At 36.1% G+C, this 27341-nt stretch overlaps 2 protein-coding genes and 1 long non-coding RNA gene across 5 annotated transcripts in view; 2 read left to right on the top strand and 1 right to left on the bottom strand.

The window, feature by feature from the left end:
• The window catches only part of LOC126857447 (glycerophosphocholine phosphodiesterase GPCPD1-like), a 20950-nt gene extending 11638 nt beyond the window's left edge, over nt 1-9312 (top strand). For both annotated transcript variants that reach the window (XM_050606894.1, XM_050606885.1), the window contains 7 exons: nt 524-677; nt 1095-1248; nt 1390-1615; nt 3500-3655; nt 3734-4161; nt 4294-4435; nt 4846-9312. In XM_050606894.1, coding sequence (XP_050462851.1) covers nt 524-677; nt 1095-1248; nt 1390-1615; nt 3500-3655; nt 3734-4161; nt 4294-4435; nt 4846-5115 — 1530 coding nt within the window. In that variant the 3' untranslated portion in view covers nt 5116-9312. The remainder of the gene's footprint in view (nt 1-523; nt 678-1094; nt 1249-1389; nt 1616-3499; nt 3656-3733; nt 4162-4293; nt 4436-4845) is intronic.
• On the bottom strand, nt 6337-10235 carry LOC126857663 (uncharacterized). The gene is made up of 2 exons (XR_007688533.1): nt 10094-10235; nt 6337-9993 (listed from the first exon to the last, which is right to left on the bottom strand). It is a non-coding gene; the product is annotated as an uncharacterized LOC126857663 (long non-coding RNA).
• On the top strand, nt 9981-27341 carry LOC126857397 (multiple epidermal growth factor-like domains protein 8). 2 transcript variants are annotated; one of them, XM_050606781.1, is made up of 16 exons: nt 9981-10411; nt 11335-11634; nt 11916-12079; nt 12403-12680; nt 12874-13058; nt 13457-13772; nt 14078-14319; nt 14754-14993; nt 15231-15518; nt 15692-15829; nt 15930-16174; nt 16270-16884; nt 17131-18348; nt 18437-22385; nt 22794-22981; nt 23166-27341. In XM_050606781.1, the coding sequence occupies exons 2-16, from the start codon at nt 11430-11432 to the stop codon at nt 24012-24014; spliced, it is 9120 nt and encodes a 3039-aa protein (XP_050462738.1). In that variant the 5' UTR covers nt 9981-10411; nt 11335-11429; the 3' UTR covers nt 24015-27341. The 2 variants fall into 2 exon arrangements, with proteins under 2 accessions (XP_050462738.1, XP_050462746.1); XM_050606789.1 differs by lacking the exon at nt 9981-10411 and adding an exon at nt 10507-10745.

Here is a 27341-nt window from a genome sequence, read left to right as displayed (position 1 = left end):
CCATTTCACTCTCGAAATTTAATGATTGAATAATCTCGGCAGGTGTTGCGGGGTAATACGCGTTACACGCGTCACCAATGGCGGTGTACAACATTTGGCAATTTATAGATCCGATTCATTACCAGAAATTTGTTGCTCTTATGCCTACCAACGATTCTATAAGCTTTCAATTAAAATTTTCAATTATCATGAAGTATGTAACGAAAGCTTTAGACAATTTAATTCCTCTAATACCATTTGATTAAGGAATATTCGCGAGCTAACGTCTTAGCAAACATTTCAGAACAAAAATAAATCGTTTGTTGTGGCAAGGAATAAAACAAAATTCTTAATTCGAATAATAAATATAATTAAAACATTGTTTTTATTTGCTTCTATTGTGTCCTTGATCACATGACATATGATATTAATATTGAAGCAAGCACGAAAAATATGGATGAGCTAAAATCGAAAGACATATTTGGTGTTGTTCAAAGTGTTCTAGGGTCTTTTCTATGAAGCATTAAGTAGACTTTTTTTCCAGGCATACTTAGTGGACTACTACGTATACAGCTCAAGGTGTTTCCCAGGAGAACCACCAAATCACATTGGTTTCAGCTATATCCTGCCTAGTACTTTACAATCCAGTGTCGGACTTCTCACTGTACCAATTACTAGTACAAAACACAGACCCATTGGTAAATATGCAAATAGTGTGAAAAATATATGTAAAAAGATTTTTTATTTTTTCATTTAATTATTATTTTATTTAATTATTGCTTTGAAATTGAATAACATTTAATATAACATTTATATGATTTAAAAGAAAAAAAAAAAATAAAATTCTTGGATATTTACATACATCGATCTTTTTCTTAGCGAAAATATATAGGAAAGTCATCATATATATATTTTTTCTCCATTTTTATGTATTTTTATTATTTAATCTTTTATTAAATTCCACAAAATATAGCTTATAAAAAATCCTTCTTTTTCAATACTTGTAACTCGGAAATTATTGATGCGTCGATATTTTTGCTAAGGAATCGATTGATTTATGTTTTTATGTAAAAGGTAATCTCATACTCATACATATTATTCCCTTTACATTGTAGGACAATTGACAGTGGAGTACGTCGTCATAAAACCAATTCCGGACTATCCATGGGACACAAGCATTTCGTATGCAAAACACTGGGAACAACGATGGTCGGGTTTGGACGTAGGGCATAGAGGACTTGGTACATCTTTCAAGTTTGAAATGAAGAAGTGAGTTGATGTCTAAAAACTATTTATTCGTCATATGTTACAGATAAAACCAGAATTCGTATTCTCACGATTCACATATAATTTTGCAAAAAATTTCTTTTTTAGTATACATTGTGTATTTAATTCGACATTTCTTTACAGCTGCGCTAACGTACGCGAGAATACAATCGCGTCTCTGAAGACTGCATCGCATCACGGTGCGGACATGGTCGAATTTGATGTGCAATTATCGAAAGATCTTATACCTGTGATCTATCACGACTTTTACGTATCCATCTCGCTGAAACGTAAAAAGCAGATAGAGGCTATGGATATGCTGGAAATACCCGTTAAGGATCTTACTTTAGAGCAGCTGCATCTACTCAAGGTATCGATTAACTACGATGACTTTTCTTATGTTTCTAATATTATGCATTTTCATTTCTTGCATATTTTTGAAATATGTATATATATATATATATATATATATATATATATATATATATATATATATGTTTAATATATATTTTTTCAAATATTTTTTTCTTTTATATATTTTGTGTGATTTTCTGATTCACAATATATATATGTATATAATTTTCTGCAATTACTATTTATAGCGATTGTTAATTAAGATTTATTTTCAATAATAGATTTATTTTCAATAATGCGAGAATTTTACATTTACAGAAAATATTTAATTGCTAAATACACATTTAAAAATTAATGTTATAATTAATTAAAATAGCAGAAGAAGAGAACATGCTGAAAAGTCTCTTATTTCTCATTTGTTATAAATAAAATACAAATTCAATGAACCTATTTTCAAAAATTGCATACTAGGTAGGAAATAAATTTATTACATTCTTTGATTATTGAATCTATGATCATTATGTGAATTTTTGAGAATTCTTGAGAATCTAAAAAATTATATCTTTCCATTTATTTACCGATCTTCGCTGGTTTAATTAAGGGGTGCATTTAGTACAATTGGTGTCATATAATACGATACAGACATGAAATATATTTTTATAGGAGTATTTCGCATATCTATGTTTTGCTTTTTGCAACCTTTATTGTTTGCTTAAATAAATGGAGAAAGAAATCACTACATAAAAGTATGTCGAACGCAAACATTCATAAACTCATTTATCAAATATTCGAAAATGACATACTTTTTTGTCTGGATTTTTTAATATTTAACAGGATTATTGTTACCCGGCGGACTCGTTGGGTAAGGTGCTCTATTTTGTTGATAAAGCTGAGCAAAGGGTTAACAAACTGGTGAGATTTCACACCGCTTGCCCCGGCTAACTCGTCACTAAAAACATATAACAACCAATATGTTCATCTAATTTGCATGCTTTCTTTGTAAATGCTACCAAAAGCGACCGAATTCATCAATATATTGATTATTATCGCTATTGCGAAAAAAATTATTTTCTTTTTCATTATGCGATCACACCATAATATTCCACTTTTCATAGAACAATTGAATGTTCATCTCAATAAGTTTCTCTCTTTTTTTTAAGCGCAACATACAATAATCAAACTCGTCGAGGTAGATTTATACTTATAAAAGTTTTTAATAAATATCTATTTGAGAGAAAGATTTATGTGACTCTCAATAAGAAAAATTAAAATTGAGCACCGCGACTAATTTTATATTTGCTGAGATTGGCTTCTATAAAAGAATATATTTGAGATATATTTGATAAAAACATTCAGTTAAATAGCTTGTAATAATGCAAAGACAAAATACGATTAAAGTAACATTCACAGACTTGCTCTCTAATGTTTCTGATATTTTATCATTAATAAAACCGTCTATCACCAGTTTTACACCCTTTTTCTCTACAACTTCATGCTTATGATTTCAAGATTTCATTAAAAATGTGGGAAGAATTTCAGGACTGAATAATAGCTTTGAAGCCAATTTTAATGGCACAAAACTTTTTTAAAATACATCTTAGAAAACTGTACTTCTGAAATAAAAAAATAGATTAATACTTTTCTTTTTCACAATTATTCTCCTGCAGCTCGGTCCCACAATGTTTTCAGCATCTTGTATAGTTTTGTATTATAGCATGCGCGATTAATAAACGACACAAAATTGTAAGATATATGTAATATATTTGCGTAATCTCGTTTGTTTTGTCTTGCTTTAAATATTTATCATATCGACAGAGATCTGATCTTTATCGATTCTCTTGCAATTCCATATCTTGTATATCATGTGTTTATTTTATTAGTGAGATTTTTTTGTCTACAGGTTTATCATGTTGCTGAGGGCCGTGAGAAGAATCCGAGATTCTTTGATGAGGATTTGGAAGATCATCAGCCCTTTCCTACGCTGCAAACTGTACTCCAGGAATTGGAGCTGCACATTGGATGCAATATCGAAATTAAATGGACTATGCAATTGAAGGTGAGAATATTTCTGATGATATGCGGCATTTCTTTCTTCTAGCGAGATATAAATTAATATTTTTTTGTCATTATATAGGACGGCACGTTCGAGCTTAATCATCCCTTTGATCTCAACATATATCTAGATATCATTCTGAAGGTGGTATTGGAATACGGCGGCGATCGAAAAATCGTGTTTTCCTCGTTCAATCCGGATATTTGCGCGATGATCCGTCTCAAGCAAAATAAATATCCAGTAGTATTTCTAACACAAGGCGTTACATTGAAATATCCCACTTATCACGATCCGAGATGTCAGACGATACCGATGGCCATGAGACATGCATTAGCCGCGGACATTCTAGGAATTAATGTCCATACAGAAGATATTCTTCGAGATCCATCTCAAGTCAAGTTGGTTAAGGACGCGGGATTAATTATATTCTGTTGGGGCGATGATAATAACGATAAGGCCACTATCCAGCATCTGAAGAAACTCGGTTTACACGCAGTCATATACGATAAGTAAGTAACTCAATAAGCACCAGCGAATAATGATTCAAAAGAGAGCCGATAATTTGATAAGATCAGAAATCATGAGACGACAATTAATTTATTTGAAAAACTTTTCAAAATGTCCATTAATAATTATTTTAGAATGGACGAATATAATCCAAAAGAAGTAAAGGAAAGTATATTCTTGGTGGACGCTAGAGAAAGCCAAAAGGAGCTAATAGCCTTGGCACATTGCAGTCAAACATCACAGACACAAATCTCTACTCCTCTTAACACAGAGAAGGTAATTATTTTTCATGTAATAGATATTATTTGATATAATATGCAATATACACAAAGATATACTTAAAGTATATAGCACTCGGAACAGATCCTTATTAGTTACTTTACAAAGATTTTGAAGATTTAAGCAAATCATTTTTTGAAAAATATTCCATTTTGCATTAAAATTTAAGACAAAAATAAATTTCTAAGAAATTATATTCTTTGAAAAACATATATTTCTTTTTACAATTACAATATATGGTAATAATTGAATCTGAGAGTTTAATAAAAATCACAATTTTATGAGAAGCATAAAAATATAAATTTAGAAAAATAATATTGATAATTAATAAAATAATTTAAAAAATAATTTTATTAAAGTTAGATTCAGAATTATAATATATATACATAATTTTGATAATACTCTAGGAATATTATTCGGACCGACCGTCGACGACCACATCACTCGCGAAGAACAATATATTTAACGGCGATAATATATATTCCGTACCGACCTTAGAAACCACCTGCGAAGAAAACAGAGAGATCAATGAGATAACCAAGGATTTCAGTACTTGTGCTAATACTTTTGGCAACTCGTCGGCGAATATGAAAAATGCCTCTGACCTGATGTGTGGACAGCCGACTGCTCCACCTGAAATTTATGGAGAGGATGAAACGGCAAAGGATTGCCTTTGATGCTTTTCCTTCAAGAAGCCCTTCTTCTCATGGTTTTGATAGAGATCACATGATATCACCGAGAGAAGTCTATGCGATACGACACAGGGAAAACTTGTTTTCTAACTTGCGCTATATTTGTAGTTGATAAGCCGAAGTATTACCAAGGATCGTTGTTACTTTAAAGTATAATATGCGATACGCGAAGAAAAATCATCCAATTTTTCTCTTACGATGCGTATTCCTTTAATCGGTCCATTTTTCTCGCGTATTGTATAGCGTGTGTCGGAAAAATTTGTTTAAAAATTTGAGATCGTTATTTGTTTAACGAGAATAATTTGGAGATCATAAATATGCTATTTGATTTATGTGTCAAAAAGCCTAGAATTCTCAATCTAAAACACATTCAACAATTTCGAAATCTTAACGATTAATGACAAATGAACTTTAAATATATAATTCTTTAAGCTCTCTGTAAAAATTAAAAAGTTCAATTTTCTATCGGATTCAAAAACCGAAATATAAGCTTTTACAAAGATCATCATGCAAAGATTTAGAAATTTAAGAATCTAGCAATTCGAAGATCCGAATACTTAAAAGTATAGGAATCTAAAAATATACAGTTTTATTAATATAGTTTAATTATCAGATTATATTTTCTCTAATATTAAAAATCAAATGCAAGTTTCGGCGAAATATGTTAGTAATATCCTGTATGCATCCCAATACTTTGGAACAAGGATCTTCTAAACGCTAATGAATCCGACGCAGGCTGTAGAAAACGATTCTAATCCGCGTATCTACGCTCATAATAAGGAGCTGACGCGGAATGTTTTTAGTACAAATGTTCACAGGTATATGTTTTTATTTAAAATCGAGGAAGAAACAAAAACATTTTCTCCTTCCGTATCTCTTCCGCTTTATCGCGATTCAAATATTATAATATGAATCAAGAAAAAAAAAAAATAGACAAAAAAAGTAAGTTGATTGTACTTTACGAGAGCGCGATACCATTAATTGGTACATTTTTTACAAGCTGTTGAATGAAAAAAAAAAAAAAACAAAGGTGAGAGCGAATGATCGCGCCTCACCTTTTCGAATTGCCTTTTCGATAACTGCATCTGACATTTTAAGATCATAAAATACTATTTTTCATAGTCAGATAGAATAGGGATATTACTTCATATTCATTTATTTATATCGTTCAACAACGCGCTTCATTCGATTAGTGTGAGCACGATCGAAGAAAATAAATAAAAATTTTTCAAAAAAACACAGATATTTTTTAAATTTTGTTTTCTCACATTTTTAGTATTGACGAGTGCTCATTCTGATTAGTTTTACGAGATTGCTGCAAATAATCTGCGATCTTTTAGTGATGTAAATCGCATTACACAACTTGACGTTCAAGCCGACTGTTCGAGCAATTTATCATGCGTATCGAGTATCGGACAAACTTTAAATTTTAATCGAAAATAGCCTCTCGCGCTTTTAACGCACCAAGTGCGATCGAAAGCGTCAAACGCTTAAAGCATTCGCTTTCTAGAAACAGTTTCCCGAATACACTATTCTTGAAAAAAAAGGAAGATAATGCTAATCCTTCAACCGATAGCTTTTTCTATCCGCTGATGATACGAACGAGCCAAGCTCATTGCACCGTCCGCTTCAATTTTTGATATTATAATAATTCACATTCTTTATCAAAACAAATGAAATATTTCACCGGGGATAAATGGAAAATCAACACTTTGCGCTCGGAATGCATTCTTCTAACAATCAAATATTATAATCGGATATAATACCATTGTATGAGATATTTGCTTGTCACATGACGCGATTAAAGATTTATATCAAGTTTATATACATAAATATATTGATTGACTCGTAAAGAAAATAGAAGTTGATAAAATTAGATTATTACTTTTGAATTCTCAAACAATGAAATTCAAATTGGATTATCGCTTGAACTTTCTCTGACATATTGAAATAAAATAAATTAAGAAATCTAGATATCAAGAAAACATGTATAAATGCATAGAGCATTTCGCCGACTAATTTCGCAAAGTGAAGAAAATATAGATTTTTAAAATAATTAAAAATAAAGAGAGAGAGAAAGAAAATATACTCTAATTGTTATAAAAATATTATAGTAATATATTATACGACGAATATAACGTGTATATGTTGTACGTCTATTATATACGCTGTTATAACACTAGCTTATAAATTTCATTCTTCTTTTTAGTGCCAGAAATAGAAACAATTTTTTTTTACGTATTTTGGGACGCTGAATCCAAATCCGCAAGGCAAAATGGCCTATCAGGTTTTTAAGGAAAATAGATTTGAAATTCTCCAAAAACTTGTTTATCATTCTTGATAATTTATAGCAGACAAACTCACGTGCAAGAGATTTCAAAAAGGGCTCAAATGAAAGTTTGAACATTATATTTTATTAATATAAAAATATCGAATCTTTTACCGCAGGTACAATCTCAGGCGCATTTTGTTTTTATGTGTAGTCACACAGTGTCAAGTAGAACGATTATCCCCTCACAGTCTAATTGCAGATAAAAGATTCGATCTTTTTTATATTAAAGTACAATGTTCAAGCTTTCATTTGAGCCCTATCTGAAATCTCTTGTAAGTCGAGTTTGTCTGTTACAAATTTTCAAAGATGGTAAGAAACCTGTTTTTTAAAAAATCCAACTCTATTTTTCTCGAAAACCTGACCTGATAAAAAATTTTTGTTGGCAAATTCGTGCTCAGCGTTTACAATTACTCTAGAAACAGTGTTCAAATGTTCTGATGCAAAATCTTGTAAACTAGTATAATTTAATAATATATAACACCTAATGTGTTAATTTTACACTGTAATAATAATAATAATAATAATAATAATACAATATACTATTGTATTATTGAGACTGGGTCGACATTTCGCAGTGCAAAGAGTTGATCTATCGGTTGAGGGAAGTTCAATAAGAGAGGTACACATATACGAATATTATATCTTTCTAAAATTTTGAATAAAAAATGATACGTGTGCACCCATACAGCACAAAACATTAGGGATTACATCGCCGCAACGTTCTGTGCTGTATGGACGTGTCGTATTGTAAGATGATAAAAAACTATATGCCGGCTATAAAGCGATTGTATCAATCGTCGAGATAATGTACAGTAAATTCGTTTACGGATAATAGCAAATATACGATCTGTGTACGTTACTGCGAAAGATTACCCTGCTACATTATATGCGGGGTTGCTTACTTTTGTCTTATTTTTAATTTTATCTTAGTATCTTATTTTTTTCAGTTTATCTTTTTAAATCTATGCATCCAACGCGAATGGTATCGCAATAAGTCGGCGGAAAAGATTTCCGATCATATAAATCGAAAGGCTTAACTGTACGCATGTTGAAGAAATCCATAGAGAAGTCGAATATATAATTATTTTTTTATAGAGAAAGACTGGTAAAAAATATGGTAATGACTGAACATTTAATAATAGTATAACATTATGGTAACATTATAATTTAATAAACATAAACAACACAAGGTTCACTTTGGAAGAAGCTCAGGATTTAAACATGAGGTTTAAATCCTGAGCGTCAACATATCTTGAAACTACAATAAATTCACAGTTTTATATGTAGTTAAATCTTTGCATAAGATATTGTTTTATTGATTTTTTTTTTTTATATATAAAAATACAAGTTTTGCCTGAGATGGAAAAGAGAAGTTAAATAATTATTGTTAAGTGAGAATCTCTCGAATAGAAAATCGATCAAATTTGATCAAAATTGCAATGCACTCAAGACCGATTTTAAATTGACTTTCAAAAAATACGTAATCGAAAACTATTTTGTGTTTTTAGCTATACATATATAATATTCAATATTAAAAATTTATTATTATAATATTTCAGAAGAAATAAAAAATCCCGTACTGAATAACTCCACACATTAATAAGCAAACTTTAAAAGTATTGCAAAGCTGACTTATTGCGGAAATATTTATACAAAATATTTCAGTCTCCGAATTGTTTAATAGTTTAACTAGTAAATTTTGATCATATAGTTAAGATTTCACACAACAACACCTTTATCTATATTACCACTTCTATCTTATTGTTTACGGTAAACATCATATGCAAGGATTGAGAAAAGAAGTGAAATTATTTATATTCTTGCCGAAATAATAAACCATTTGTATCACATGCTTGCCTCGCAGATTAATAATCTAAAAAATTCCTGATTATTGCCTTTTCTCTCTTCTTTTTTGCATTCTTGTCTTTAAATATAATATTAAAATAAAGATAAATTTTTTTACAAATTATTTCTACACGTTGAAATATGATTAAGTAATCGTTAAAAAAAATATCATGTCTTTTTATTATTTAAACTCAAAATGAAATAGCCTTGGTGTCGCAATTAAGCACATGCGCACTAACGATATTTCAAAATATTATGATGAATTCTCGATAACTGGTTAAATTTTATAATGTATTACTAATAATATATGTTTATCAACGTGCGTTTTTTTATTAATAATTTTTATATTTTGTCAGCAATTCAAGATTAAAAGATATAACTTTTACAAATATTTAGCAAGAGGTAAAATATCTTCCTAAAATCTTTCGCATATCTATAGTACATATTTTTCCAAAAATATTTGGAATTCTGACGTCAAAATATCGAAAGCACGCCATCGTGGAGATCAACCAGGAAGTACCGAGCTCCGATAGCGCGGAATCGGCACAAGTATCAGAGATCAGAGTATCGTTAGTGTCCTTACTGCTTCCCCCTCCCCCTCGCCGCCCTCCCCCCTCTCTGAATAAGCACGATCATAAAAAGCGAGGCAATCGAGGTGTCAACGACGAGGCGAGGCACCGTACGGACTGGAATTAAGTTTTTGCATGACGTTTTTACGTCGCGCCCGTCTGACATTTCGTGCTCGACGCATGAGTTTCGCGACCGTGATAAAAAATTTAAGGTTACCGTCAGCAGTTTTCGTCGAGCAAGCTTCGACAAGGCAAAGCCCGCGACTCTCCTTTCACGATGTTTTGATTCACTCTCGTCGTTCCGTGCTCTTTCCCTCTTTTTGTTTTTCAGTCACCGGAGGATGCTTCACGATACCGTCTCAACACCGAAGGCATGATCTCGTGTCCAGGATTTATTTGAATTTTTAATCCCGAGAAAAAGTGCCGAGTTCTTCCGAGGCGTTTGTGTTATGCTGCGCTCGTCGTCGACGTCGTCGTCGTCGTCGTTGTCGTCGTCGTCGTCGTCGTCGTCGTCGTCGTCGTCATCTCGCAATAGGTCCGGAAAGTTCATGGACACATGTATTTGTACGCGTACGCTAATATGCGAAAGTGTATGTGTGTGTCATTTGCTTATTTGTGCTTATTTGCAAATTGATCAGGAGCCGAGAGCCTTGCGCCTCGCGCGATGCTGGCTCGTTTTATGGGAATGTCCTTCAACATATTGCACGACATATAATATATACGTTGTTCGCGAATGTTGTTTTTCTTTATATATTTCGAACGCTTTATAATTAATTATGGTATTTGTTTATAAAAATTGCCGATCGATGCCGAGTGTTTTGGTTGACAGTAGTTTTGTTTTACTACATGATGAAGAATTTTAAAGCAGAGTATAAACATTGTTTTAATGATACAATTTTTAAAAACAAACTAATGATATGAAAAAAATGACATCTGAAAGAAACTTGATATTTATACATTATTTAAAAGTTTCAATACAGAAAAAAGAAACAAGCCAAAGTCTTTTAATAAATTATTAAATCACTGATGTAATATTAACTCATATTGTGGATATATCTAATATTGACAGTACAAATCTCAAAGAGAGAGAAAAAGAAAGAGATATTTTGTCTATCAATATTTCCATTGTGTAGAGTTTGCACTATGCTTTATATATGTGCCTATAATGCATGTCTAGTGTTGATGTCACAGTACATTATCTCTCAAGGCTTGAAAGTTAAGATATCTTGAAAATAAAATTTGAAAATGATATATTTTCAAGATTTAATCTTATGTCGTGCAATGTACAATATGTGAGCGCATTCTACAAATAATTGTATTATATGTTAATTCTTCATATTAATACAACTGTGTAAATTTATTCTTGGATATATGAAGACGTTTCTTATCTCATAATAAGCAAAAATTTAACAACACTTGCACTTGGATAAAATAACAAACTTTATATATCCTTTTCAGATATGACTCTTTCCGCATGCACTACACTACGTAATTATTTGACGCGCGTAGATGATGACTTGTGTATTCGACGACAGTGAGGTGTATACGCTGTGATGGGGTGGGCGATATCCACCATAGCATGGATTTTCATATGGAGTTGCTTGCTGCGAAGCATCGATCTAGCTCCGCAGCCATCTCCAAAGCAAGTGCCGTGCGATAAAACAAGAAAAGTCTTTGCAGACTCATGGGGAATAATCAGCGATGGGCCTATGGGCTCGAATTACACTCAAGATTCCCACTGTGAATGGCTCATTAAAGGTACAAACAAGAATGCTTATTGACTTTAAAATAAGATGCAATTCTTCTAAAGTTATTGAAATTTTATTTTGCTAGATAAACAAGACGTATGTCATTTAATGTGACAATAACATTTAAACAAAATCTATATTTTTCACTTTCCATTATCCATCTTATCTAATATATGTATATAAGGAGCTAAGATACATTTAATATGCATAATATAAAATCATATACAAAATGATGCCTTACGGATAAAATTTTTTTTGAAGTTTATATATAATTTGTTTTCTTTATTGCAGCTAATCATAGTCGCCAATTTATTACATTGAGTTTCCGGACTATGGGCACAGAATGCAGCTATGACTATGTATTTGTTTACGATGGAGATTCCTTTCGTTCCCCGCTTTTAGGTAGTTTTAGTGGTAAAACAGAGCCGCAACAAGTGACATCATCATCTGGTTATGTAAGTATATATGCTACCTATAATGCTAACAATGTGAATAACATGTTGCAAATTCAAGTTTTTATAACATCTTGTTATCAACATCATTAATCAATATTATGTTATATGAAGTAAACATAAAAAGTATTATATAAATTTTTTTAATAAATAATAACATGTAATTTTAAAGATGCAAAAAGATAATAAAGTACTATATAATTAAATTATAATATATAAAATATTATTAAAACTTAGTAATAATAATGATATAGTAGTAATAATAAAAGAAACAAAGTAGCATTATTTTACTGCAAAATGTTATGGAATTAAAACTTTCTTTGCAGATGTTGATATTATTATATAGTGACACAAACTACGTCCTAGATGGCTTTCACGCAGAGTTTTCAGTCACGGATTGCCCGAACAATTGCACTCATCATGGAAAGTGCATCAACAATACATGCTTTTGCGAAAACGATTGGGGAGGTAAAGACTGTTCTCGAACACTCTGTCCGAACAATTGCAGTGGCGCAGGTATCTGTGGCTTAAAAAGATGTGAATGCAACAGTGGATACTCTGGACAATCTTGTTCGTTGCATAAAACGCATCCAGAAGGAAATCGGTACGTTTTTGCGAAATTGCGAGCTTGCATTTCTATTTTTATTGGTATGTAATAATATAAAGTTGTATGTACGTATAATTATGCGTTTTTTTAACATTCTATGTTTATATTAAATTGAATTTATAATTGATATTATAATAGAGAAAAATTTGTTAATAAGAAGTGAGATAATTTAATTTAATTACTTATGCAGATGGCATTGGCTCTCTCATTCGGAGGGCGGACTAAGACCACGCGCAGCTCATACAGCAGTCTATGTTCAGGAAACGGACTCACTTTACGTTTTCGGTGGCTACGATCTTAATTATATTCTCAGCGACTTGGAAGTATACAGGTTTAGCACAAGCCAATGGGAAGACGAATATGGAAATGTATTAGGTAAGTATATAAATCAATAACAGAAACTTTACATGCACATAAAAGAATTTTTAGTTAATTCATTATTTTTTAATATAATTTATTATATACACATTTCCTTATTTCATCTTTGATATTTTGTAATGTATATTATAAATAATCATGATGCAAAATGATATTTATATTTATTTCTATCTTGAATATTATAACATCAGAATTTTTTTAAATTAATAATGCATACATGTGAAAAAATTTATTTTGTTATTGCATAATTCTATTGTGTGAAAATATAAAGGTAAAATGTGTAAAATTTGTACACTCTAAATAATATATAAATAATACTGTTATTATTATTGATTGTATGTACAGAGAAAAAAGAAATTATAAAAATTTTATATTATAATACACTCAATTTGCAGAGGGTGCTGCATCTGCCGAATATCTGGATCCTATGTTGATCGCAACCGAATTACGCAATCCGGGCGCCAAAGAGATATACGGCCTACCGACGTCATCTTTAATCTGGAAGGTTCTTTATAGCATCAAGGATAATAATACTTTTGGTCTACTCGATCGGACCGCTAACGGTAGTCGCGAGCATGGCACGCGAGAATTCAGAAACATGCCTAAGGAGAATGAGAAGAGTAGAAGCACTATTAGGATTGATAGAAACGACGATCCTAGAAGAAAACATCCGCGAAATATAAGATCGCGATATTCCCAAATGTTGACAAGGTAATAAATGATATGAATCATTCATTAATTTAATTCCTTCAAAATTATCTTTGCAAAATCTGGAAAAATTTTTTTAATTGCTTTTACATTTTGTTCATATAAAGATTTACAAACTAATAATTTGTATATGAAGAAAAAATAATTTTTTAATTTAGACATTTAATCACATGTTATTTATGAAATAGAAACGATTTGTGAGGAATTTTTATTATAAAGTTTTTTTATGAATCTTTGAAAAATATGTTGTACTATTATTTGTGCAGTTAAACTCTTATAAATTTCTATTGCGTGTTTGTTTATTAAAGATATCGCAGAAACTTGGAAAACTTATATCGAGAACATGATACGGCAGACGTACAAAACGACAACGCGAAATGGGAGGAACAAGTGGTAGCGGGACCCGCTGAGGATAATTTATTCATGCAAGAATTTATAGATCCCAAATTAACCACGAGCGAATCACTGAAAGAGGAAGCTACGGAACCAACCGTTAACGATTTACCTAAACCTGGCCCTCGATATGGTCACGCTGCGTGTAAATATCAAGGTCTGTCGACACAATGTTTACTGATTATCTATACTGGTGAAAGGACATTGCGACTCTTTTGCACTCATAAAATTGTCACTTCTAAAATTTATTGTATTTCGTATTATTAATAAATATAAAATAAAATATAGAGAGATAAGTCCTTATTTTTTTTTTTTTCGTGCACACGCGGAAATTGAACTTATATAATAAACTTTTAATAATTTTTTTGCAAATGTCTATTTTTTTATTCAAAATGCAGAAACAAATTTTTCTGCGATTTTACTTACATTTATTATAAACACATCAATGATAAAATTGAAAGAGAAACTTATTTAAAAATTAGTTTGCTTTGCTACGATTTACCATTATAATTGAAATTGAATTGATTATACACAATCGATATCTCATATTAGCAATTAATAAAAAAAAATATAATTTTGTAATATTTTTAGATGGCTTTGTAATCTACGGAGGAAAAGTGCCAGAAGAAGATGGTTCTGTGTCGAACGAATTATGGCATTATAATGTGAACAAACGTATATGGACTTTACGTGCTAAAAACTCTCCCTTCTATCCGCCTAGACTCACAAGACACACTCTAACTTTGGCGGATGACTACATCTACTTGTTCGGAGGCAGCACTATTGATGGAGAATTTTCATCCAGGCTTTATAAAATCAAATTACATTTATGTGAGTTTACTAAAATGAAAGAATGATTTAAAAAATATGTTTTTAATAATTTATACACGTACATGTAACTCATAGATACACTTGATAAAAAATAAACATAAATCAAATAGATTTTTTTATTTATATCGTAAGAGTAGCGTTTTCTACAATAATGCTTTTGTGCAAACGAGGATTTGCAAAAATGTTTAAATGTAAAACATAGTTGAGAAATGTTGAAGAATGTTAATACGATTATAGCGGATCCTACGGCAACCAGCGAGAGATGGATAGAGGTACGACCTCGAGGCGGTAAGGAACTCGACGTGCGCGTGGTGGCACACTCGACTGTGTATCATCGTGCTACCAATTCTTTGCTGATATATGGAGGCGTGGTTGCCAGTGTTGCCCGTTTTAGCAAATTATCGGATCGAATGTTTGTCTTTCAATTGGACAGGAAGGTCTGGTCTGAAATTCATTATCCGAGAGCGCACTTGCGAGATACATACGTGCCCAGAGAACGCGCGTTCCACACGTGTAACATCATAGGTAGTTTATGAATCCATTATTATGTAAAATATGTTTCTATCTTTAAATATTAGATTTGTTTAAATAAAATCAGTAAAATGTAAATATGTAATGAATTTTTATTTTTATTCGTATCATTTGCATTTTTTTAATTTTAAGATACATACACAATTATTGCTGTATTATTTCGGCAGGAAATTATCTTGTGGTATTTGGCGGATATTCTCATAGACATAACAAAGAGGAAATCTGTTATGACAATCAGATGTATCTTTATCATCTCGGTTGTCACGCTTGGGTGAGCCATGATGTGCTAGGCTTAAATGATAAAGGTAAAGCACATTTTTATTTGATGCAATATATAAATTTATATATTTATATTATTTTAAATGTGTTTATACGTTTAATGCAATGAGATTTTAATTGTTTTAGATTCCCGTTATCCTAAGCAGCAGGGTGTATTCGCACACGCGGCGGATGTACGTAATGGAAATATTTTATTGCTCGCCGGTGGATATCACGGCAATGTAAATGCCGATCTTCTCGCATATACTTTGCCACCTATGTTGGCACCGGGAGATGAAGACTACATCGAACCGGAACAAATTTGCTCGAGACACAAGAGTCTGATGGAGTGCGCGGCAAATCCCGAATGCGGTTGGTGTTCCGCGGATGAGGTATTCCCCACTTATCAAACTTGCGCTGATATATTTTTACTCATCTCTCGCTTTTCACATTTTTATTTATGAAATTTCTTTATAACACATTGCAGATATGTTATGGCCGGACGATAGGCAGCAATTGCACGACGAATCTGCAGACGACGCGCTGTCCAGGTGTTTGTCCCGCTTTGGGCGACTGTCATTCCTGTCTGATACACGGCCAACCCGGCGGCGGCTGGGGCACAAACTTTCGCGGCAGAAAATCCGTCTCAAACAAGCTTAATCTGGGTACATGTACGTGGTGCGTCCAGAACGCTCGTTGCCATCACAAGGATGACAATTATGGAGTATGTGGTTTGCGGGACGATACACCCTCACAAATACCAGGCTGGTGGGGTTCAAAAGGCACGGAGATTACCAAAGTCGAGGAGTGTCGAGAGATGGACAGGAGACCAGGTTTGACTTTCCTCAAATATAAGCCGCCGGTGAATTTCAGCCAGCCCGACTCGGTTGCCATAGTAAACGCGACCACGGTCGATTTTATGCCGTCTCACCAAGGCGCGAAAACGGAAGCGGCATTGGGTGGCGAGATGATCGCCAGACTGACCGGCTTTCTCAGACCACCCAATTATTTTTGGGACAGCGCGGCGGAACAGCTAAAAATCTGCGTCGGTTACAATAGTGCGACGCTTTATGTATCGCGAAACGACGATCCCGATAAGCTGGTGAGTCATCTTTATTTCTTGATACCTAATTGCATTAACAAATTATAAAAATTATAAAAAAGATATTGAAATATCGAAATACACGCAATGTGTTTTCACTTAAATTTTATTTATTTATAACAATTGGAAATTTATTATAAATTGAAATATTCTTAGCATAAGACTAATCAAAGGCAACCATTTTTTTTTAATTCTATTATAATTATATTACAATTATCTATAAAATAATTTAATAATAATATTTAGGAACTGGTCGCCAATTTAACCGCGGAAACATCGCAATATATACCGATAAAATGGGCGGATGGAAATCCGATGGAACTGCAACCAGGCCGTTATCTGTTGGACTTTGAATCGAAAAGAATGGTAACCGCAAGCCACGCTCATGCGAGCAAGATGGAGATCACACATAATAAGAAGACGGAAAATCCGAAAGTCTTTACATTCGAGTACCTGGAGCCATATCAAAATGGCTCTTGCCATCAGTATGGCAACTGTCTGCATTGTCTGACGGATTCTTCGTGCGGTTGGTGCGACATCACTCACCAGTGTCTACCGCGATCAGCTAACGAGACAGAGAGCTGCGCAGCGGATGTGGACTGGGACGAGCGGGGCGAGCCGATACGGGAATGGCATTATTTGACAATTACACCATCGACGTGCGCCAATTGCTCCAATTACATTTCCTGCGAGTCGTGTGTAAGCACCAAACTATGCGAGTGGTGGACAGAAGAGGCAAAATGTGCGCGAATTGGCCGATTGCCGAATGCTGTGGTGAGTCTAGAGCAATGCCCGATCCCGTGCCGGCAACGTTTCAATTGTACTCAGTGCCTGGACGAACGCGGTAGATGCGTGTGGTGTGAAGCCACGCGCGAATGCTTTTCCTTCTCCGTATACACGTCTGAGTATCAATTCGGTCTGTGCCGGGAATGGATGGATCAGGCAGGTCTAATGGGCGTCACGTCACGCAGCTCGTCACTGACTGGTGATCAGTGCAAGAGTTGTAGCCGGCACTCAAATTGCTCTAGTTGCTTACACTCGCTGAGTTGCGGATGGTGCTACAGCCTGGATAATCCTATTACCGGCGTGTGCGTGCAGGGTGATTTCAATCAGCCGCACGTCAACTGCAGCGCGGTCATCAACGAGGATCGAAACGGCAGTCTAAGAGCGGACGAGTCCGGTTGGGCATACGCGCAGTGCCCGGATGTAGACGAATGCGATCTCGGCCTTCATGATTGCCATCCCGACGCACTCTGCACTAATACACACGGCAGCTTTAGCTGCCAATGTAAGCGCGGTTTCAATGGCGATGGCAAAGAGAATTGTACTAAGACCTGTTATGAAAGATGTGTCAATGGATATTGCAGCGAAGCACCAGATTACAAGTGCGAATGCAATCTTGGCTGGACCGGGCCAGACTGTCGGACCAACTGCGGCTGTTACAATCATTCCACGTGTGTGCAGGTAACACAAAAATTCTACACACACACACACACACACACACACACACACACACATGTATGTGTAAGCATTTTAATTTTTGGTTTTCTAGGGACCAGGTATTTGTGATGAATGTCAGGACTGGACAACCGGACGCTATTGTGAAGAGTGCAAGGCGGGCAGCTACGGAAACGCGACAATGCCGTTAGGTTGCCGCGAGTGCGACTGCAACGGACACGGTGACATTGAACTCGGCGTGTGCGATCGGCAGACCGGGATGTGCTTCTGTCGTGATAACACCGAAGGCGACAAATGCCAGCGTTGCAAACGCGGTTATTACGGTGATCCGCGCGACGGCGGAATGTGCTATTATGGCTGTATGTCGCGAGGTATGCTGGGCGGCGTGGGAAACGGCAAACAAGGTCTTGGTAGTCGACATTCTCAATCCTTGCTTTGGGGAAGCCACGCGGGCGACTCGCCGACAAGAGAGTGTCTCTGGATCGTTAGTCCCGAGACGAATCTTTCGTCGGATGCGACTACACCAGCGATTCAAAGCGTGCTACAATTCACTATTCACGACATTAACGTGAGTTGCCAGGAAAACAGCGTGTACGTATATGACGGTTTGCCGGAGTTTGTCTCATCTACTGGTGGTCATCAGAGTCAGTTACTGGGCGTGTACTGTACGGAAAGTACCGATTATCCGGTGACGGTGGAAGCCAAGTCCGGTTTTCTGACGGTGCATTACAAACAATTAGACGAAGTCGAGGGCTTTAATGCAAGCTACGTGGTGATGACATGCAATAACTGTCCGGGAAATCGCGAATGCCGAAACGGCAACTGTCTCTGCAAATCCGGATATGTTGGTATCAATTGCGATGTGGAGATATGTCCGAACAATTGTACCGCCTCGAATAAACGCGGTGTTTGTGACAAAGGATATGGCCGTTGCGTTTGCACATCAGACTATGGCGGTCGCGATTGTTCCATCCGGCTCAAGGATCATCAATTGATCTTCACGGAGCTATTTAATTCGGAATATCTAGCCGATCATCTGGATCATTTGAGGAAAACACTACCGCGCTTTGGACATAGTTTGGTGGCCGATCGACGCGGCAGTCTATGGATGTTCGGCGGCTATTCGCTTAGCCATGGACCTTTGAATGACATCAGACTCTTTGATACGAAAAACAATACGTGGATGCCGGTAACGGTCGAGTCTACTTCAGAGGCGTCTATGCCGCAGGGCCGTTACTTTCACGCCGCCGAAATCGTGCACAGCAGGCAGCAGATCTACGTATACGGCGGTTTATCGATGAAAGACGAAGATGTGCAAGGATTATCGAATAATACTCTTAGTGACTTTTGGAAATTTAGTTTGCAGAATCAACGATGGAGCCAGATTGTACAGGATGAGTCTAAGAAGGAACCTTTGCCACTGGCCGGTCATACGCTAACTCTACGCAGAGATGGAGAGTCGGAGAGTTTGATTCTAATTGGTGGATTCAGTCCTAAGTACGGATACTTGGACACCGTTTGGGAATTTAATCTGGAAACAGAGACTTGGGACACGGTAAATACCGACGGAAATGGACCTTTGGGTGTTTATGGACATTCAACAGTATATCATGGCAAGTCGGATAGCTTCTACATCTTTGGTGGCTACACGTATGCAGTGAACAGGACATTTATTTCGAATAAGTTGTACGCCCTGAATTACAAAACACGGATGTGGTCCGTATTGCCGCCGTTTGAGGATGATTTCACCGATGGCAGCAATTTACCACAAGCTAGATTCCTGCATTCCGCAGTCACAACTGATGAATATATGGTGATATTCGGCGGCCGGCAAAATCCTCATAATACCTCGGATTCGTTGATAGCGTACAAGTACTCATGCAATTTGTGGATACGTTTAATAACGAGAGATATGGAAACAATTGGCAGTCCGCCACCGCCGGCCTACGCTCACGCGATGACCCACGCCGATCCAGAGTCGAACGCCATTTACGTCGTCGGCGGTTTCGATGGCGGTATAAAGAGTCATGTCACATTGATCAGTATACCGGAAGATCTGTGCAAATTGTGGATAGACAAGATCACATGTAGAAAATACTTTGGCTGCTCGTTCTGCGCCGTCACCACCATTGTCGGGATTAACGACTCATTTTGCTTCTCGAACGAAGTCTCAAGCAACCGTGATGATAAATGCGATATTAACGTCATTCAAGCGCAACGATCGAACGGAATATTCTGCAACTCGGACTGGATGGCTGAGAGAAAGTGTCAGAGCTTCAAGACTTGCACAGAATGTCTGGCGGAATGGCCGTACTATAAGGAAGACAAGCCGGTCTGTAAATGGTGCACTAACTGTCCGCACGATGTCTCATCCAAATGCATTCCATTCGACCGAGACTGTGACGAACAGACGCAAGGACCAGATAAATCATCATGCACTGTATCAGTCACCAATGTGAATCAATGTAAGGAACGCAAGTGTCCAGCGAGTGACTGCGAGAAGTGCAACAGTCTCAACGATTGCGTGTGGACGAGGCAAGTGCTGAAGACCGAACTGGGACCAAAGTTGACAGGGGAACCCGTCTACGACTGGAACTGCGTGTCGGACAATATCTTTGAGCTATCCAGCATCAAGATGAGCAGTACACAATGCGAGAAAAGATGCTCCGAGCATAAAGACTGCAGGAGTTGCTTGAAGGGTACTGGGGCTGAAGGCGGATGGAGCGAATGTAGATGGTCTACGCGATTGAACGAATGCATCTCACCATCGTATCAACCACTCTATTGCGCCGGTGGCGTTTGCGGTTTGGTATTGCGTAGCGTGGATATGGACCATTGCCCAGAGCCATGCTCGGTTTTCAAACAGTGCAGCACTTGCCTGAAACACTCGCACTGTGGTTGGTGCTCTTTAGACTCTGCCGATGTAACCGGTCAAGGGATATGCACGGAAGGATCGCTTGAAGCTCCGGTCGATCATCCAGCAGGCGGCACCTGCGAGATGCTCTACCATCAACATTTCCCGGCAACCGAAGCGCCGATTACCACAACATTGCATCCCGCAGACTTTTTAGAACCACAAGACAACAATATCACATTGTCGTTGTCATTATCTAATCACGCAATGACACCAGAGTTCTCGTGGCATTATGTCCGCTGCCCGCCGGAAAACGAATGCGAAAACGGACATCATACTTGTTCACCGAAGAGCGAAAAGTGTTTTGATCTGGTTGAAGGTTTTGAGTGCAAATGCGGAGATGGATACAAGACCGAGACTACCTGGGGCAGCGATTTCGGTAAAAAGATCTGCGTGCCGATGTGCACGCAAGGTTGTGTGAGAGGCACGTGCGTAGAACCAGACTCGTGCCGTTGCGATTTTGGTTACGTGGGTGCCAACTGTTCCATTCAATGTCAATGCAACGGCCACAGCGACTGCTTGGGCCCGGACAAACTCGATGTGTGCACAAAATGCCATAATAACACAATGGGACAACAATGCGAAAAATGCATGCCGCTGTATGTCGGCAATCCTGCGGACAATGGGCAGTGTGTGCCGTGTCTCGAATATTGCAATGGGCACACGCGAATCTGCATCAACGACAGCATGACTGTGCCCGATCCGAATTCGGTCGACAAGATGCCGATAGAACGGTTGAGCAAGCAACTGGTCGAGGGACCGATGGCTAAGGCCAAATGCATCAACTGCGGCAACAACACCAGGGGCGACAAGTGTGGTGAGTGCGTGACCGGTTATTTCCGCGGCACGGAAGATCTGCGTGACGTGTGCCGACCGTGCGAATGCCATGGTCACGGCTTCACATGCGATCCCGTGACTGGAGAGAAATGCAACTGTGGTAACAATACGGAAAGCGAACCGTCCTGCATGGTCGGTCCCATAAAAGGCACGATTATAAGCGGCACGCCGTGCTGGAAGGTGCAGTGTAGCAAATGCAGAGAGAACTACGCCGGTACGCCGACGATGGGCCATCAATGCTACAAAACCGTCACGGTTGACAACAAAATGTGCTTTGATTCTAAATTGATAGGTAATAACAATAGAAAATACAAGAATGAGAGACTAGCTGTTTGCGTAATAATAAATGATATATTTATAACGCGAAGGAATTACTGGACAATTTTTTAATATATTTTTTTATAACTTTAACAGTTGCAGCACGATATTTTTGTTTTTATATTATTTCTTTTTTTTTATTCACAATATATATATATATATATATATATATATATATATATATATATATATATATATATATATACATATACATATACATTCGACATTTTAGTCAAGTAATAGTTCTTCTTAAATTGTAACATTTTGTTTTACGTAGAACAATCTTATAGTTCATACTCCTTTCCTACTGTAAATAATTTGATATCATTTTAGTAGCCGTATGTAAAAGATTAAGTTAATACATATTGTTATCTTATTTCAGATGAGTGTAAGATGAAGCCGAAACCCTTAAACCCCGGCCAGACTGTTTTCTATATGGTGCAGCCCCGATTTATGAACGTAGACATCAGAGTAATGGTGGACGTCACTCAAGGCGCCTTAGATTTGTTCCTAAGTCCTCGGGATGATTCCTTTGTAGTTACTTTGAATTCATCGACCGGATATCAAGATGTACGATATTTTCTTTTATTTAATCTTTTCAGTGACAAATTTTTCTTGTATACTTCAGTGAAAATTAATATCAATTACATCGAATCGCCAAATCAAATTTTTTTTATTTTTTATTCTATTTCATTTCTATTTATCTATTATTTTTCCATCGAAAAAAGTTGAAGCACTGTCATAATACCCACAGGTCGAGCTGGACAGCAGATTTATGTGGCGACCCGATCATTCCGACATATGGTTGGAGGAACAGCCCAACACCAAGATTCGGATCGTTGAATTTCATTCTCATGGTTTCGGCGCGGTAAACGGTACCACCACGGAGCCGTCATGGAACACTGGGCCGCAGTATTTCGTAATGGAGCGCTACGCAGAGAATTTAGCCACTTTCATGACGATTGATAGACGAAATATGTTTCTGGTGATACGTAATCTAACAAATCGACTAGTGCTAACATTGCCACAGGATAAACACGATCTCGGCCAGACCAAGTTTCACATCGCGCTACGTGCGATCGAACCGTCGAATCCAGAACTGAACGGCCGCGCTGCCTACGGGATGATCTTCTTTCGGCAGGATCAGTTACACATTGATCTGTTCGTCTTCTTCTCGTGTTTCTTTTCCTGTTTCTTCCTATTCTTGGCGGCATGCGTGGTCGCATGGAAGACGAAGCAGGCAGCGGACGTGCGCCGCGCCCGGCGTCGCCATGTCGTCGAAATGCTGCATATGGCAAAGCGGCCATTCGCCTCGGCAACAATAATCTACGACCGGGACGGCGGCGAGTGCAGCCCGAGCTCGCCGCAGCGCAAGGGCAGACGCGGCAAGCACGTCAATTTTCATAGTGATGTGAGACCGGTCGCCGTGGAACCCACCGACGACAGTGTCGCCGCGGTCGCAACGGTATTCATTAGATTACCCGGCGGCCGCCAAGCGCCCGTCAAACTGGCTCTAGGCAGCTCGCTCATACTCTTGACCAGAGTCTACCCCGTCAATAGCCGAGTGTTCCTAAGGCGTAGAAATAGCCACGCGACGAACTGAGCCCGCGTCACAGTGGAATCTCGATCTCGACAATCTTCGAGTTCCACATCACGAGCACCGATCTTTTCGTCGCTGAACTCTTCCGGGACATCGTTGATGAGAGTCTCCGATGTTTGAGTGCATTCTATCATAAATGAAAATAGCTATAGTAGAGCCTCGATTTAATTAATGATCCTGGGAAATTATATAACATCCCATTAGATTTTTAATGGACGAATTTTTTTTTTCTTTTTAGAGCGCAGTTTTAATTTTTGCTAAAGATAACAGACGAGATATAACGTAATCGGGTTATAACGTAAATTTTAACGAAATACGTACTTTGCTATAATTGCAGCATCTCTGATATGTCAGTCAATTTTATCGCTTCTGTTTGGAAACTGTTTTCTTTTATTGATCTCATCGCATATTATTAATTGGTAATATGCACAGCGAGATCAGATCTATACGGAAGCTCTTCCCGCACAGTAAATACATAATATATATAAAATCTATCAAATGCAGACGTATAAAATTATTATAATTTTAATATTCTATCGCGCGCGAATTTTATATTACGTGAATATTGGATTCACGAATCCGGGAACATTCAAAAACAAAAATCTCTGGAGAATCATAAGTAGAATCAACGTTGTTTAAATACGTAAGAATTTATGAAATCAACATCTTACAGATCCAGATACGAGTGCATCTATCGATTCGAAGAAGCTCAAGAATCGAAGAATTTGCGAATTCTCGGAATCTATATATGCGTGCATTGATACACGAATCGTATCATGGATTTGTAAATGGATAAATTCTTTAATTATTATTATTATTATTTAAATCTTATTGCATAACATAGTTATAAGAGGAGAAAAGCCGAAATCGTAAGATTATTTAATATAAATATAATATATTGTCGTATATATCATACATTCCATGACGAGACTGTATACACATTTGTATATACAATCTGTAATTACATATTAATTCGAACTTTATATACATTTTTATAGAGACATTTTATGAGGCGTGGTCTCGCGTCATGAAACTCGCGGCAACTATATCCGCAAGATGATGAAATTGATCACGCGCGTATCTGTATCAGTTGAACGAACAGTATTAGAATTGTTAATTAGAGAATCGGAGCTCAACGACGATGCGTACGTTAAGAAGGTTCCTATGCCAAAACTGATTAGTGAATGAATGTGAGAAAACGTCCTAATATAATAATATATTATTTATCATAAGTAAGGGGAAGGGAAAGGAGAAATAAAGAAAAGTTACTAGGAGAAATAGAGAAGATTAAAATTTGTTTCGGGGAAAAAAAATGTACATACTCGGAAGAGTTGCAAACGCGTGTCGCAAACTTTTACAACTGGTTAAAAGTCATTTATATACTTTCGATAGACTGTTTTTGGTCAGAGCTAACGATTATGATATTAATCAAAATGTGTAGATAATGTGAATGTTGTAACGATATCGACATTGATGTGCTTAGTAATCATCGCAGGAGTATGCAAAATAATGCAGAGATCGTATTGTTTTATATGAAGTTGAAGACAGTCATATAAGAGCATCTATAAATCGAACAATTTCTAATGAAGACGCAAAAGCAAAAATTTACATAAATAATAGTTTCATTTTCATAAATTTAATAATATTAATAATAAATAAATAAATGCGTGTGTAAAGCTTTTAATATGTAAAGAAGATATCTATATGTGATAAGAGAAAAATGTAGGATCTAAAAAATTAAGAATTTATAGATTAATAGAATAAATGATGAAATTAAGTCTAGCTTATAACTAAAATAGATTATACAAAGCATATACACATGCAATATTAAGACGTATAATAAACGTAATTTTGTACTTGAGAGACTTTTGACTTCATAAAAAAACAATGATCTCTTCGTTATCTCATCCTCTTATATTCATACTTGGACTAACATAACGGTACTTTTTGCATGTAATGAGGAGTGTAGAAATCTAAGACCTCTTATGCGCATACATTTTCTCTCGTATATTGTATAAACGAAGCATGCATATAAGCAAGGACTTGGATATACTATTATGTATACGCGATTGGCAAGAAGATAGCACGTGCTCCTCTCGATCAGAAAAAAAAAGATATTCGTCGATTGATTATTAAGCAAACACATCGACGATACGATGCGACCAATTTGTTGAATCTCAGAGTCTTTTCTTGTCATGTTAGTCTCGTCATTGTACGCAATGCAATTGACTTTTTGTTATTTGGCAATGTCCATACAGCTATTATCTGTCTAACGTGTTTCTCTTTCTCTCTATTTTTCTAGATTTATATGTTTGAGAATCGACAGTATATAGCAAATCTAACGAAATACAGGTTTTCTATAGGAATTAAAAATCTTGCGATGGTACTAAAACAAGAATCTAAGAAAAAATACGGATTTGTGAATCGAAAAAAATGCACGAAACTAAACCAAACATAATTGAATAGAATTGCTCGTGGAATTTTAACGATTTTCCAAGATCCAATAATCCGAAATTAATTTTCTTGATTAGATTAATCCGTGGACTCTTCAAAATTCCCTTTTAACATCGAGATTCAAAGTTCCTTCAAAAGATCCATGTAAATTTCAAAGATTTCTCTTCGTAAATCTGTGTACATTTTAAGGACTAACTTATTTATAGAGATCATTGAAAGATGAAAGATTAAAATTCATTATTATCCGCACAAAATCGGATCTATTCAGAATATATCTTAATAACATTCGTACGCGCTGTCCTAAATACTCATCCGCGTAATGCGCCGCGTAAACGTTTAATTATTAAGTACACACACACAGAATTGATATAGTATATGTACGTTTATATAGATGCATATAGAGAGATATATTATATTATATATACATATAAAAAAGTAACGAGTATAATAAATATGAGACGCGGTGAATGTGAGTATAATTTTTCGGTTGTACAGATTTGTGAACGCGCGCGTTATTTCCGAAATATTCTATTTTATATATAATTATATTACACATCGCGTCGTCAATGGCAGAGAGAGCGATAATCTTCCAATGCCAGCATTGTAATTTCGCGCAGAAAATCGGAAAACAACGGTGTGCGATCGAGAAACAGTGTGTGCTCCATGTAACGAGAGAGTACGCGAAAAGGTTGTGAAATTAAAAAAAAATAACAAAATAAAAAAAAGAGAACAAGCGATATCTTCTGTCGGACTTTCGGCACGAAAGGATGCGAATTTATCCTTTCACTCGCCCGCCCCGAGGGGAAATGTAAGGTTGTGCAAACGATGATTAATGAATTGTATTGCGGAAGCTTTAAATAAACACGTAAAACCGGA

This window comes from Cataglyphis hispanica, chromosome 2 (genome assembly GCF_021464435.1).
Source record: "Cataglyphis hispanica isolate Lineage 1 chromosome 2, ULB_Chis1_1.0, whole genome shotgun sequence".
NCBI classification, from domain to species: domain Eukaryota; kingdom Metazoa; phylum Arthropoda; class Insecta; order Hymenoptera; family Formicidae; genus Cataglyphis; species Cataglyphis hispanica.
Note: the sequence above shows the minus strand (reverse complement) of the source record. Positions and strands in the feature narration are given on the sequence as shown.

What these genes read in the sequence shown, in the direction of transcription:
- LOC126857397 (XM_050606781.1), top strand. Translation starts at nt 11,430, where the DNA reads ATGGGGTGGGCGATATCCACCATAGCATGGATTTTCATATGGAGTTGC. An exon ending in TATTCCCAAATGTTGACAAG is followed by an intron (nt 13,773 to 14,077) that starts GTAATAAATGAT and finishes TGTTTATTAAAG; the next exon opens with ATATCGCAGAAACTTGGAAA. An exon ending in ACGACGATCCCGATAAGCTG is followed by an intron (nt 16,885 to 17,130) that starts GTGAGTCATCTT and finishes AATAATATTTAG; the next exon opens with GAACTGGTCGCCAATTTAAC.